The sequence below is a fragment of the Kogia breviceps genome, chromosome 6 (genome assembly GCF_026419965.1).
Source record: "Kogia breviceps isolate mKogBre1 chromosome 6, mKogBre1 haplotype 1, whole genome shotgun sequence".
NCBI classification, from domain to species: Eukaryota; Metazoa; Chordata; class Mammalia; order Artiodactyla; family Physeteridae; genus Kogia; species Kogia breviceps.
Window position 1 is genome coordinate 7,466,405 of NC_081315.1, and position 15,214 is coordinate 7,481,618.

General features: G+C 41.1%; 2 protein-coding genes across 3 annotated transcripts in view; one reads left to right on the forward strand and one right to left on the reverse strand.

Moving 5' to 3' along the window:
* SPARCL1 (SPARC like 1) overlaps nucleotides 1-15,214 on the reverse strand; it is a 57,427-nt gene that overhangs the window by 22,294 nt on the left and 19,919 nt on the right. For both annotated transcript variants that reach the window (XM_059067509.2, XM_067035465.1), the window contains exon 2: nucleotides 1,643-1,706. In XM_059067509.2, coding sequence (XP_058923492.1) covers nucleotides 1,643-1,696 — 54 coding nt within the window. In that variant the 5' untranslated portion in view covers nucleotides 1,697-1,706. The remainder of the gene's footprint in view (nucleotides 1-1,642; nucleotides 1,707-15,214) is intronic.
* On the forward strand, nucleotides 13,076-13,990 carry LOC131758903 (heterogeneous nuclear ribonucleoprotein A1-like). Its single transcript, XM_059067517.2, has one exon. It carries the CDS (start codon nucleotides 13,091-13,093, stop codon nucleotides 13,988-13,990), a length of 900 nt encoding a protein of 299 aa, XP_058923500.1. The 5' UTR covers nucleotides 13,076-13,090.

The following is a 15,214-nucleotide window of genomic DNA, read 5'->3' on the forward strand; positions in this document are numbered from 1 at the left end:
CGGCACGCCACAACTGTAGAGCCCACGCCACAACTAGAGAGAGGACTGCGTACCACAACGAAGAGCCCACGTGCCGCAACTAAGACCTGATGCGGCCAAAAAGAAATTAAATAAATAATAAATGAATCTTTAAACAACAACAACAACAAAAGCAAGGACAGAATCTTAGACGTAGTAGAGAGGGAAGGAGAGAAGGGACAAGAGATAAATTGCTTTGTCTATCTCAAGGAGGTTGATGCATCCATTTGGTGAAAAGGAAAAAATGGCACAAATCCTTTAGTCTGATTAAGGATGATATGGATCCTTTGGGAGATATCCAAATGATCATGCAAGCTATGGTCCCATTAAACAAAGACAACTTTCAGGTATTTTGAGGCTGCTGACGTGGTCTCAGATGGACTGATTTGTGTGTGGCTGATTTATTACGGTGTGAATGGTGGGGCTAGTATATCTGGCTGTGAAGAAAAGAAAGTTCTAGTCCTGTCTGCTTTCAGCATGTTTGCTTGGACGTACCCCCAAGTGTGAGTTAAGAGCTGATTTATGGTTATCATATCAGTTCCTGTCCCTAACCTATTGGGTCCTGCTTTCATTATAGACTCAGAATTTCTCAGCCAGTATGTATTGATCTTGAAGAAGACGCTGCCGGCGAGTGTGAGTATTTGCTCCAAGATTTCTCATACTGATTTCTTAGATTTCTCATATTAACCTGGTGAGCTTCCATAGGAGAATTTATTTCTTCCTGTTCTCTTTGGTATTTGGGCATATTCCCTGGCTAATAGACTGTTGGTCAACACTTTCAGCTGTGTACTTGTGTCTTGTAGAACCTGTTAACTCTTAAAGAAATATTTTTTTTGCTGACCTTTTTTTTTGGTTGTGTCTCGTGGCTTGTGGGATCTTAGTTCCCCAACCAGGGATCGAACCCAGGCCCCCTGCAGTGGAAGCATGGATTCCTAACCACTGGACCACCAGGGAATTCCCAAGAAATATATATATTTTAAAGTACCTTATTTCATTTTTACTAGTCATTCATTCCTTGCTTGGGAAAAAAAATAATTTGATTAAAATAAAAACGAACTTATCTACAAAACAGAAATAGAGTTACAGATGTAGAAAACAAACTTATGGTTACCAGGGGGCTAAGGTGGGGAAGGGATACATTGGGAGATTGGGTCTGACATATACACACTACTATATATAAAATAGATAACTAATAAGGACCTACTGTACAGCACAGGGAACTCTACTTAGTACTCCATAATGGCCTATATGGGAAAAGAATCTAAAAAAGAGTGGACATGTGTATATGTATAACTCATTCACTTTGCTGTACACCTGAAACTAGCACAACATTGTAAGTCAACTGTACTCCAATAAACATAAAAAAATTTAAAAAGAGAACTTCAAACCATTCTGTAAGACATTATATATATATATATATTTATTTATTTGGGGAAGGTAGTCTCTGGTTTGTTTATTTCTTAAAACTTTAGGGCTATATAAAATCAAAAGCACCTCACAAGTGATATGATTGACATGCTACTAAGTAAATAGCGCAAGCTGAAGAACATTTTCTTTTAAATGGAGGATTTCTAAATCGAATGTCAGGAAGGAGAGATGTGACAATAGCAGAAAGGATATTTACCGGGATTGCAGCTGCGGTTTCCAAAATGAATAGGAGAAAAATCACAGACTTCATTTTTCTAGACCTGTAAACCAAGAAGATAATTAGCAGTAGTGGGTAAAAGTTTCCTTGTAAAAGATTAAAAGATACTCTGCTTAGCAAATATTGAGCTTGATACTGTCCTTTGTATTTAAAGGCAGTTGTTTTCTTTGTGCACTAACAGGTCTGAAAAGACCGATTAATGACAGTTTTTACCAAATCATGTCCCTCTGAGAACGACTCCTTGAGTTTTTGGCCCAGCTGTGTTTGGCAGAACCTATCTTTGTTTTTATTAATTTATTTATTTTCTTTTATTTTTGGCTGCGTTGGGTCTTTGTTGCCACGCACAGGCTTTCTCTAGTTGCAGCAAGCGGGGGCTTCTCTTGTTGCAGAGCACGGGCTCTAGAGCGCAGGCTTCAGTAGCTGTGGCACGCGAGCTCTGTAGTTGTGGCGCACGGGCTTAGCTTCTCCGCGGCATGTGGGCTCTTCCCGGACCAGGGATCGAACCCGTGTCCCCTGAGTTGGCAGGCGGATTTTTAACCACTGCGCCACCAGGGAAGCCCACCTAGCTTTGTTCATGACTGTGCTTTCTTGGATAAAGGCTTTATGCTGATCTTGGTTCTGAAGATCTGTGAGTGTTCACAGTGAATGTAAAAGTCACAAAGTGAAGTAATATAGTGGGTCGGGTTTGGATTAAACAAACTGCTTCTTTGGTGTTGGAGAAACTCATACATTCAATAGAGATTTTTAGAAATGAGACATTGCACTGCCCTACAGGAGCCATCCACGTTCACTAACTTAGAGGTCGCATATTGGGAATCTGTGAGCTGGTGGTGGCTTGCAGATGGGTTGGGTTTGGCAGGCACTGTATGTTTTAAACTAGCATTCTAAAATCTGGAGCTTTCATGTGAAAATTCGGATTTGTAGTTTCTCTTGAACCATTGGGCCTCTTAGCACCAATATGTCTTTATGGCAACCGCTGGCTGGATCTGAGTTGAGACTATCATCTATAAGTGATGCTGGCAGTTGTACCTGGTCTGTCTCATTTTTGTTATTTGCCATGCGTTTGAGTTTAATTAGTTCCAAATGAACTTATTTAGTTTAGAGATGAAACAAGTGAGGCTCAGAGAGGCTAAGTAAATTGGCCTCCACATGAACTCTTAAAATAGTGGGCTGTCTACATTTTCTTGCAGAGTATCCCTAAGCCTGATAGTCTGAACTCTGACTGGGATTAGGGATACACTTTTTATTCTTTAATAGAGATTCTCTGGATCTCCCAGAACTAGAATATGACTTTTAAAATGATTTTTTAGAGTCATAGCTTTCTATATAAATACATCCATAGAGCTTTAAATATTACTTTGATGTTTATAAAGAAAGTGAACAATTTCTTCTGCTAGTTACTCAATATTTTTAAATAAATGCTTAGGTGGGTATTAAAAAATATCTTAATATCTAACATTATTCAACTAATTTAATACCGTAACAGCTCTCACTTCACACACACACAACACATGCACACGGTGCTCTTTTTCTCCTCCTTCCCCTCCCCCTTTTCCTAAAATAATTGTATCACAATTCTTATTTAAATCACGATTTGACATTATGACAAGGTAAATATTCTTCACAGCTGAGCCAAGTAGCAGTTTCTTGGGTTGAATAATACTTACATTTCTTTTCTTGAACAATATTTTGTTTTTGTCTGGACCTAGAAATTGCCTCCCTTTTCAAAGTACTTTCCCATGTACCCATCACTTATTCTTCCCAAATTTTCCAAGGTAGGTGAGGCTATTAAAATAAATCATAATCTAGAAGTTAACATTCATTCACTCTTTTCACCAGTCTTTATTAGGTGTATGGAACTCTCGTCATTTATATTTTAGATCAGCATATTATTACTAGTCTACTGTTTTGGAAAACTGTTAAAATAGTATCGTTTCAGGCAGGGTCTCTTTATCTTGGCACTATTAACGTGTTGGGCTGGATAATTTTCAGTTGTGAGGGCCGTCCTGTGCGTCGTAGGATGTTTAGCAGCCTCTCTAACTTCTACCCTTTGCATGTCAGTAGCAAGTCCCTCAATCCTCACCAGTTACGACAACCAAAAATGTCTTCAGACATTGCCAAGTGACGCTGGAGGGCAGATTCACCTGATTTAGAACTACTGTCTTAGTAGAAGGAACATGGTGCTTTGGGATTAGAAACACATGCATTTGAACTTGAACCCACACTTGCCATCCATGTAATCTTTGGAAAATTACTTAACCCTCTGGCCCTCAGATTCCCCATCTGAAAATGGGGATAACATCTGTGATGGTTAGTTTTATGGGACAACTTGACTGGCCTGTGGGATGCCCAGGTATCTGGTTAAACATTATTTCCAGATGTGTCTGTGAAGGTGTTTCCAGAAGAGATTAGCATTTGAATCAGTAGACTCTGCATAAGGCTGATTGCCCTTCCAGTGTGGGTGGGCTTCCTCAGACCTGTTGAGGGCCAACACAAAGTTGGGATAAGGGAGAATTTGCTCTCTCAGCCTCACTGTTTGAGCGGGAACGTTGCTCTTCTCCTGCCCTTGGTCTGGAACATATACCATCAGTGTTCCTGGTGCTCAGGCCTTCAGACCAGAGCTGCGGAGTTATGTGAGATCACCATGTTTACTGGGTCTCCAGCTTGCAGAAGCCAAATCGTGGAACTTTACCAGTGTATATAGTTGAATGAGCCAATTTCTTATAATCAATCTCTCTCTATATATAAACATAAACATAAACACATATCTATTCCCTGCCACCCTGGAGAACCCTAACACAACATCTAATTCAGTTCTGTGAAGATTAGAAGAAATAGTATTTGTAAAAATGCCTGATACCTAGGAGCTGCTCAATACATCTTTCTTCTTTCTTTTTTCATTTTCCATAAAAGTCAAATTGTGGTTCTTAGATAAACAACTTAGAGCCTCAGAAAATAATAGAATTTAATTTTTGCTGTGAGGTCAGAATAATTTTCCAGTGGACATTTAGAGTCTCTTTTGCCCACACATTTACCAAAGCTCCCTTTAACTCGAGTCTTTCCTACATTCATCACAAATAACAGTGGAATTAGGCTAAGGCACCGTTACCACATTTCTTATAAACGGTAGCAACCTAAAGAGGAAGCAAAGATCAGCCAAAGCATTGCAGGTTTTAAAACTAATTTCCTTCTGATTTTAGTTTTTATAGCACTATGTATAGCTAATTAAATTTGAGAAAAATATTTCCCTTTGATTTGATCATAGGATCTCACAAATTCCCTTCACTTTCTTAAATCTAATGCAGCAGAATGAGTCAAAAAGAAACGTGCCCAGTTGGCCAGAGCTTGCCTCACTCATCTACTCTTTTATTCATTTATTGAGCACTTACTAGACACTGCCTAAGCACAGGGCCACATGGTTCCTGTCTGAAGAGTTACAAACGAGGAAGTCAAGTAAATCAGTGGTTTAGTATCATGTGATGAGAGTGTACATAATGCTGTGGAAATACAGATAAGAAGCATTTACAGTTAGGTAGTCAATATTGCTAACATCTACTGAGTCCTAAGGGCTTAAGTTATAGGCACTGTTCTGAGGGTTTTGCACATAGTAACTCTTTGAATCTTCCCAACAATTCTACAACGTAGCACTTTATTTTCATCGTTTTATTAGTAAGGGAACTAAGGTTAAGTAACGTATTCAAGGTTACTCAGTTAAGTGGTAGAACCGACATTAGAGACCTAGCTGTTTGGTTTTATGTCCGTGTTCTTCATCAGTACTCTATATATACTGCCCCTGTATAGAAAAGACTTTCGGAGGAGGGAGTTCTTCACCTGAGATTTGAAAAACCACTCAGTACTAGTTAGCTGTGTGAAAGGTGGAAGGGCAATCTAGAGGGTGGAAGCAGCATGGGGGAAGGTCCAGAGTCATAAGATAGCATATGTTTGAGTTGCTAAGGTGTTAGTGAGCGAAGCAGAGGGAGATAAGGCTCAAAACAAGGCAAGTCTCTGTGCATTAAACTAGGAATTTTAAGTTCCAGTTGAAAAGCTATGGGGCTTCAATGACTGTAAGTGGGGGAATGATATAATCAGATTTGAGTGTTAGAAAGCGTCCTTGGGACAGAGATGTGGGGGACAGATGAGTAGAAAGACTTACTAGGAGGAAATTGCAATATCAAGATGACAGGTGGTCAGAGCCTTAAATTTTGCCTCTGATCTTGAGAATGGGAAAGAGAGGGATAGATCTAGCTAGTTCTGGCTCATGAAGTTGTTAAATTTCCAGGAATTTTGTGAGCTGGCTATTAAACAAAGCCATCATTGAAAATTAAAGTATATACACTTACAATTTAGTTATATTAAAAACAAAAGAAATAAATACTCAAAACTCATCATTTTATACTTATTTTACTACTTTTACTGCTACTCCTCTCTTGAGGTTATTTATGCCTGTTGTATCTGTAGGTGGAAATACTATATAACGTGTGGTAATGCACTTCTCTTCCCAATTCTATTCAGTGATGTCACATTAGTAGCTTGAAATCAACCATGGTGGGAGGATTACACCATGGAAACCATCAAATGCTACTAATCCCCCATCCCCTGCTAAAGCTGGGAGATAAACATTTGCCAGTATACCACTGGATAGTTATGAGAAATACTTAAAGCTGGAACAGATAAGACTTAATGTCAAATTGTATACTGTGGGAAGAAGCGAAGGAAGAGTCTTGGGCTATCACATTTCTAATTTGGGCAACTGGGTAAACGGTGGTGGTAATACAAAGATAAGGGATTATAAGAGTTTTAGAAGAAAGATGATGATTCGTTTCGGACTTGTTGGATTTGAGTAGAGATATACTTAAATGAATGGGTCTGGAGGTAAGAATAGAGTTTGGGGCTAAAGGTCAAGCTTGAGTGTTTTTCGCATGAAAAGCTATACAGTGAGTAGAACAGAGGGCAGGAGCCAGAACCCTGGTGAATGAAGACCATTAGGTGCCATTAGAGGATGGGAAGAACTAAACATACAAAGGATGAGAGAAAGGAGAGTCGCATAAGAAAAAGAAAACATTAAATGTTACAGAGAGGTCAAAGTAAACAAGTCTAGGGATTCTCCACTGCATTTGGAAATGCAGAGGTTATTGGAGAGTTGAGGGAATGTAGTTTTGGTGCAACGGTGTTGGGAGAGGCCAGTCTCCAGTGACTGGGCAGTAGATAGACAGTAATGGAGTGAAGACAGTGAGTGCAGACCACTCTCAAGACGGTTAGCTATGAAAGGAAAGAGAGTAAGATGGAGATGGTAGCTAAAGGGGAAATGCAGTCACGGGAAACTTTTACTTGTATTCAGACGTGGTCGTCCCAGTCTCTTCTATGCTGAGGGGGAAACATAAGTAATGAATGAGAAGATAGACAGGAAGAGAGGAGATGTGGTAAACATGACGGCCTCCCGGGAACTGCACCTCCTGGGTTTCATACCCTGTGACTTTGCCCTTGGCCTTGTGACTGGTTCTGGCCAAAGGGACATTAACAAGTAGGATGCCAGCAGAGGCCTGGGAAGCCCTTGCAAAGTGGGATTTGTCCTCCTGTGGAAGCCATCTGCCATGCTATAAAAACGCTTGGACTAGAGGCTAGTTCAGACCACTGAATGATAAGCAGCCACAGGAAGAGAACCCTGGAGGATGAGCAACCACAAGGGATGGTTCAGCCCCAGTTAAGATCCCAGCTGGTTGGAGCCTCATGAGTGACTCCAGACAAAGTCAACAGAATGACCCAGTTGAGCTCAGTACAGATTGGAGAATCATGTGCAAATAGCGGGACTGGTTTTAAGCCATTTAATCTGGGGATGGATTGTTATGCAGTAATGGATAACTGAAATGGGGGAAAACAGAGAAGTTGCCTGAGTCATCGGGGAGGCACTATTGCACAGTGATTAAAGACATAGGCTCTGAAATGGGACTTCCTGGGCTCTAATACTTAATTTGCATAATCTTGGGTAAATTATTCAGGTTTTAGGAGCCTCAGTTCTTTATCTGTAAAATGATGATGGAGATTAAGCGAGGCAATAGACTCTCAGTAAGCCCTTGATAAATATTTGCCGGTCTCATATAAGCACAGGTGGAAGGTTTAACTTTGACGAGAAGGAGACTCTTTGTTCTTCCAGACAAAAGGGAGGAAGGCTTAACTGTAAGGATACGTTGAGGTGAGACCCCTAGAAATATCAGTCATTATGTTGGATTTAGTTACACCTTCCTCACATTTCACAGTGTATAAAAGATTTTCTTGTGTACTGTTTCATTTTATCCAATAAGAAAAGGAGGGTAGATAATATTTAACTATAACGAAACAGAAGCTTGAAGAATATAAATTATTTGGCTAAATGTGCAAGACTTAAGAGGTGAGAAAGGACTAGAATGCTACACTGTGGTCTCAGAATCCAGGGTTCTCACGTGGTCTCGCAGAACAGGCTGCAAACTAGAAATCAGAAGTCTGGCTTTGGGCCCTGGTACTGCCAAGTCCTAAATGCTACTTTAAGAAAATTACGTATTCTCTCCAAACTTCATCTATAGAATGGGAATAACAATTTCAATGTCAAAGGGAGCCGTTGAAGTGGGGAAGTTCTTTGCAAACTCTGAAATAACATACATGGGTAAGTGATTATTATTTCCATTGCTCTGCCTGGTGGCTGTCATCAGTATTATCATTATAGCCATTTATGTCTTATATTTAGTGTGGTATAAGGGAAATGAATCTTTAGTGTTCCTTACTTTTTCTCCTCCCTCTTTTCATGTCTTCTTCCCCTTGGTGATATCAAGCTACCCAGGAGTCCTAGTTACAAAATATTTTCACATTTAGTTCACTCAATGAAACAAACTCACATGTCCTCTATTCCACATATTTAAATTCTAGTTTTCTACATGCATTGAATCCATAGGTAGAAGATAAGAAAATTTCTAAGTTAATGTCTTTCTAGTCCTGGTAAGAGGTATCTTCACATTGGCCTTAACCCAAAGGAGCTATAGAATGCTGAGATTCTTGGCATAGCTGTGGAGAAGACATATTAAGGCAGGATAAGTATAGGGTTTGTCATATGAGCTTAGGTGGCCAGTTGTGCAGGATTTTGGGGAGTCAACACCAACTTTTGCTGCATGGTCCCTGATTATTTACTGTGTCCCAGGTTGGAACTATTTTTTAGGGGTCTCATGTTTATTTCCATCATGAAGTCAAAAACAGAATTTAAAGACAGAATATGGTTATGTCATTTAGAATGATCCAAGTGTGTGGGGGGGGGGACCTTCAAGACGCTGGAGGAGTAAGACATGGAGATCACCTTCTTCCCAACAATTACATCAGAAATACATCTACATGTGGAACAACTCCTACAGAACACCTACTGAACACTGGCAGAAGACCTCAGACCTCCCAAAAGGCAACAAACTCCCCACGTACCTGGGGAGGGCAAAAGAAAAAAGAATAAACAGAGACAAAAGAATAGGGACAGGACCTGCACCAGCGGGAGGGAGCCATGAAGGAGGAAAGGTTCCCACACACTAGGAGCCCCTTCGCAGGCGGAGACTGCGGGTGGCGGAGGGGGAAGCTCTGGAGCCGCGGAGGAGAGCGCAGCCACAGGGGTGCGGAGGGCAAAGCGGAGAGATTCCTGCAGAGGATCATTGCCAACCAGCACTCACCAGCCCAAGAGACTTGTCTGCTCACCCCCGCCAGAAAGGGCGGGAGCTGAGAGCTGAGGCTCCGGCTTCGGTCAGATCGCAGGGAGAGCACTGGGGTTGGCGGTGTGAACACAGCCTGAAGGGGCTAGTGCGCCATGGCTCGCTGGAAGGGAATACGGGAAAAAGTCTGGAGCTGCCTAAGAGGCAAGAGACCATTGTTTCGGGGTGCATGAGGAGAGGGGATTCCTTCCCTGTGTGCCCACAGAGGCAGAGCACAGCCTAAACGAGCTCCAGAGATGGGCACGAGCCATGGCCATCAGCTCAGATACCAGAGATGGACATGAAACGCTGAGGCTGCTGCTGTGGCCACCAAGAAGCCTGTGTGCGAGCACAGGTCACTCTCCACACCTCCCCTCCCGGGAGCCTGTGCAGCCCGCCACTGCCGGGGTCCCGGGATCCAGGGACAGCTTCCCTGGGAGAACGCATGGTGCGCCTCGGGCTGGTGCAGCGTCACACCGCCTCTGCCACCGCAGGCTCGCCCAGCATCCATACCCCCCCTCCCCCCCGCCTGAGTGAGCCAGAGCCCCCGAATCAGCTGCTCCTTTAACCCCGTCCTGTCTGGGCAAAGAACAGACTCCCTCAGGTGACCTACATACAGAGGCAGGTACAAATCCAAAGCTGAACCCTGGGAGCTGTGCAAACAAAGAAGAAAAAGGGAAATCTCTTCCAGCAGCCTCAGGAGCAGCGGATTAAAGCTCCACAGTCAACTTGATGTGCCCTGTATCTGTGGAAAACCTGAATAGACAATGAATCATCCCAAACTTGAGGCAGTGGAACTTGGGAACAACTGTAGACTTGGCATTTGCTATCTGTGACTGACTTGTTTCTGATTTTTATGTTTATCTTAGTATAGATTTTAGTGCTTGTTATCATTGACAGATTTGTTTATTGGTTTGGTTGCTCTCTTCTTTTTTTATTACTTTTTAATTTTTTTGTTTTAATAATTTTATTTTTTCTTTTTAGTTATTATTTTTCTTTATTTTTTTCTCCCTTTTCTCTGAGCCATGTGGCTGACACAGTCTTGATGCTCCGGCCTGGTGTCAGGCCTCAGCCTCTGAGGTGGGAGAGCCAAGTTCAGAACACTGGACAACCAGAGACCTCCAGGTCTCAAGTAATATCAATCGGCAAGAGCTCTCCCAGAGATCTCTGTCTCAATACTAAGACCCAGCTCCACCCAACAGCCAGCAATTTCCAGTGCTGAACGTCCCATGCCAAACAACTAGCAAGACAGGAACACAACCACACTCATTAACAGAGAGGCTGCCTAAAATCATACTAAGTTCACAGACACCCCAAAACACATCACCAGACACACCAGCCTTGCCCACCAGAAAGACAAGATCCAGCCCCAACCACCAGAAAACAGGCACCAGTCCCCTCCACCAGTAAGACCACACAAGCCACTGAACAAACCTTACTCAGTGGGGGAAGACACCAAAAACAACGGGAACTATGAATCTGCAGCCTGTGAAAAGGAGACCCCAAACACAGTAAGTTAAGCAAAATGAGAAGACAGAAATATGCAGGAGATGAAGGAGCAAGGTAAAAAACCACCAGACCAAACTAATGAAGAGGAAATAGGCAGTCTACCTGAAAAAAAATTCAGAGTAATGATAGCAAAGATGATCCAAAATCTTGGAAATAGAATGGAGAAAATGGAAAGAAACTTTAACAAGGACCTAGAAGAACTAAAGAGTAAACAAACTGATGAACAACACAATAAATGAAATTAAAAATTCTCTAGAAGGAATCAATAGCAGAGTAACTGAGGCAGAAGAACGGATAAGTGACCTGGAAGATAAAATAGTGGAAATAACTACTGCAGAGCAGATTAAAGAAAAAAGAATGAAAAGAATTGAGGACAGTCTCAGAGACCTCTGGGACAACATTAAACACACCAACATTCGAATTATAGGGGTCCCAGAAGAAGAATAGTAAAAGAAAGGGACTGAGAAAATATGTGAAGAGATTATAGTTGAAAACTTTCCTAATACGGGAAAGGAAAAAGTTAATCAAGTCCAGGAAGCACAGAGAGTTCCATACAGGATAAATCCAAGGAGAAACACGCCAAGACACATATCAATCAGACTATCAAAAATTAAATACAAAGAATCAATATTAAAAGCAGCAAGGGAAAAACAACAAATAACACATAAGGGAATCCCCATAAGGTTAACAGCTGATGTTTCAGCAGAAACTCTGCAAGCCAGAAGGGAGTGGCAGGACATATTTAAAGTGATGAAAGGGAAAAAACTACAACCAAGGTTACTCTACCCAGCAAGGATCTCATTCAGATTTGATGGAGAAATTAAAACCTTTACAGACAAGCGAAAGCTAAGAGAATTCAGTACCACCAAACCAGCTTTACAACGAATGCTAAAGGAACTTCTCTAGACAGGAAACAGAAGAGAAGGAAAAGACCTACAAAATCAAACCCAAAACAATTAACAAAATGGTCATAGGAAGATACATATCAATAATTACCTTAAATGTAAATGGATTAAATGTTCCAACCAAAAGACACAGACTGGCTGAATGGATAAAATACAAGACCCGTATATATACTGTTTACAAGAGACCCACTTCAGACCTAGGGACACATACAGACTGAAGGTGAGGGGATGGAAAAGGCTATTCCATGCAAATGGAAATCAAAAGAAAGCTGGAGTAGCAATTCTCATATCAGACAAAATAGACTTTAAAATAAAGACTATTACAACAGACAAAGAAGAACACTACATAATGATCAAAAGATCAATCCAAGAAGATGATATAACAGTTGTAAATATTTATGCACCCAACATAGGAGCACCTCAATACATACTGCAAATGCTAAGAGCCATAAAAGGGGAAATCGACAGTAATACAATCATTGTAGGGGACTTTAACACCCCACTTTCACCAAAGGACAGATCATCCAAAATGAAAATAAATCAGGAAACACAAGCTTTAAATGACACACTAAGATGGACTTAATTGGTATTTATAGGACATTCCATCCAAGAACAACAGGATACACTCTCTTCTCAAGTGCTCATGGAACATTCTCCAGGATAGATCATATCTTGGGTCACAAATCAAGCCATGGTAAATTTAAGGAAATTGAAATTGTATCAGGTATCTTTTCCAACCACAGCACTATGAGACTAGATATCAATTACAGGAAAAAAACTGTAAAAAATACAAACACATGGAGGCTAAATAACATGCTACAAATAACCAAGATGTCCTTGAAGAAATCAAAGAGGAAATCCAAAAAAACATAGAAACAAATGACAATGACAACTTGATGACCCAAAACTTATGGGATGCAGCAAAAGAAGTTCTAAGAGGGAAATTTATAGCAATAAAAACCTACCTCAAGAAACAAGAAACATCTCAAATAAACAACCCAACCTTACACCTAAAGCAATTAGAGAAAGAAGAATTAAAAAAAACACCAAAGGTAGCAGAAGGAAAGAAATCATAAAGACCAGATCAGAAATAAATGAAAAAGAAATGAAGGAAATGATAGGAAAATCAATAAAACTAAAAGCTGGTTCCTTGAGAAAATAAAAAAAATGGATAAACCATTAGCCAGACTCATCAAGAAAAAAAGGGAGAAGACTCAAATAAAAAGAATTAGAAGATACTTTCGGTAGATTACTCCTTTCTGCCCGTGGACACCACTGAGTAAGCATCATTGACGTCTCCCCCCCACCCCACTGCCGTCATGTGTAAGTCAGAGTCACCCAAAGAGCCTGAACAGCTGCGGAAGCTCTTCATCAGAGGTTTGAGCTTTGAAACAACCGACGAGAGCCTGAGGAGCCATTGTGAGCAGTGGGGAGCACTCACAGATTCTGTGGCAATGAGTGATCCAAACACCAAGAGCTCCAGAGGCTTCGGGTTTGTCACGTATGCCACCGTGGAGGAGGTGCATGCGGCCATGAATGCAAGGCCACACGAGGTGGATGGAAGAGTTGTGGAACCAAAGAGGGCCGTCTCAAGAGAAGATTCTCAAAGACCTGGTGCCCACTTAACTGTGAAAAAGATTTTTGTTGGTGGCATTAAAGAAGACACTGAAGAACATCATCTAAGAGATTATTTTGAACAGTATGGGAAAATTGAAGTGATTGAAATCATGACTGATCAAGGCAGTGGCAAAAAGAGAGGCTTTGCTTTCGTAACCTTTGATGACCATGACTCTGTAGACAAGACTGTCATTCAGAAATACCACACTGTGAATGGCCTCAGCTGTGAAGTAAGGAAAGCCCTATCTCAGCAAGAGATGGCTAGTGCCTCAACCAGCCAAAGAGGTCGAAGTGGTTCTGGAAACTTTGGTGGTGGTTGTGGAGGTGGTTTTGGTGGGAATGACAGCTTTGGTCATGGGGGAGACTTCTGTGGCCGAGGTGGCTTTGGTGGCAGCCATGGTGGTGGGGGACATGGTGGCAGTGGAACTGGCTATAATGGGTTTGGTAATGATGGAAGCAATTTTGGAGGTGGTGGAAGCTACAATGATTTTGGCAGTTACAACAATCAATCCTCAAATTTTGGACCCATGAAAGGAGGAAACTTTGGAGGCAAAAGTTCTGGCCTCTATGGTGGTGGAGGCCAAAATGTTGCCAAACCCTGAAACCAAGGTGGTTATGGTGGTTCCAGCAGCAGCAGTAGCTATAGCAGTGGCAGAAGGTTTTGATTACTTCCAGGAAACAAGGCTTAGCAGGAGAGGAGAGCCAGAGAAGTGACAGGGAAGCTACAGGTTACAACAGATTTGTGAACTCAGCCAAGCACAGTGGTGGCAGGGCCTAGCTGCTACAAAGAAGACATGTTTTAGACAATACTCATGTGTATGGGCAAAAAAACTCGAGGACTGTATTTGTGACTAATTGTATAACAGGTTATTTTAGTTTCTGTTCTTTGGAAAGTGTAAAGCATTCCAACAAAGGGTTTTAATGTAGATTTTTTTTTTTGCACACATGCTGTTGATTGCTAAATGTAATAGTCTGATCATGACACTGAATAAATATGTCTTTTAAAAAAATTAGAAATGAAAAAGGAGGAGTAACAACTGACACTGCTGAAATACAAAGGATCATGACAGATTACTACAAGCAACTGTATGCCAATAGAATGGACAACCTGGAAGATATGGACAAATTCTTAGAAAAGCACAACCTTCCAAGACTGAACCAGGAAGAAATAGAAAATATAAACAGACCAACCACAAGCATTGAAATTGAAACTGTGATTAAAAATCTTCCAACAAACAAAAGCCCAGGACCAGATGGCTTCACAGGAAAATTCTATCAAACATTTAGAGAAGAGCTAACACCTATCCTTCTCAAACTCTTCCAAAATATAACAGAGGGAGGAACACTCCCAAACTCATTCTACGAGGCCACCATCACCCTGAAACCAAAACCAGAGAAAGATGCCACAAAAAAAGAAAACTACAGGCCAATATCACTGATGAATATAGATGCAAAAACCCTCAACAAAATACTAGCAAACAGAATCCAATAGCACATTAAAAGGCTCATACACCATGATCAAGAGGGGTTTATCCCAGGAATGCAAGGATTCTTCAATATACACAAATCAATCAATGTGATACACCATATTAACAAACTGAAGGATAAAAACCATATGATAATCTCAATAGATGCAGAAAAAGCTTTCGACAAAATTCAACACCCATTTATGATAAAAACTCCCCAGAAAGTAGGCATAGAGTGAACTTACCTCAACATAATAAAGGCCATATATGACAAACCCACAGCCCACATCGTTCTCAATGGTGAAAAACTGAAACCATTTCCTCTAAAATCAGGAACAAGACAAGGATACCCATGCTCAC

Bases quoted from the DNA above. Each gene is read 5' to 3' on its own strand.
- LOC131758903 (XM_059067517.2), top strand. From the start codon at position 13,091: ATGTGTAAGTCAGAGTCACCCAAAGAGCCTGAACAGCTGCGGAAGCTC.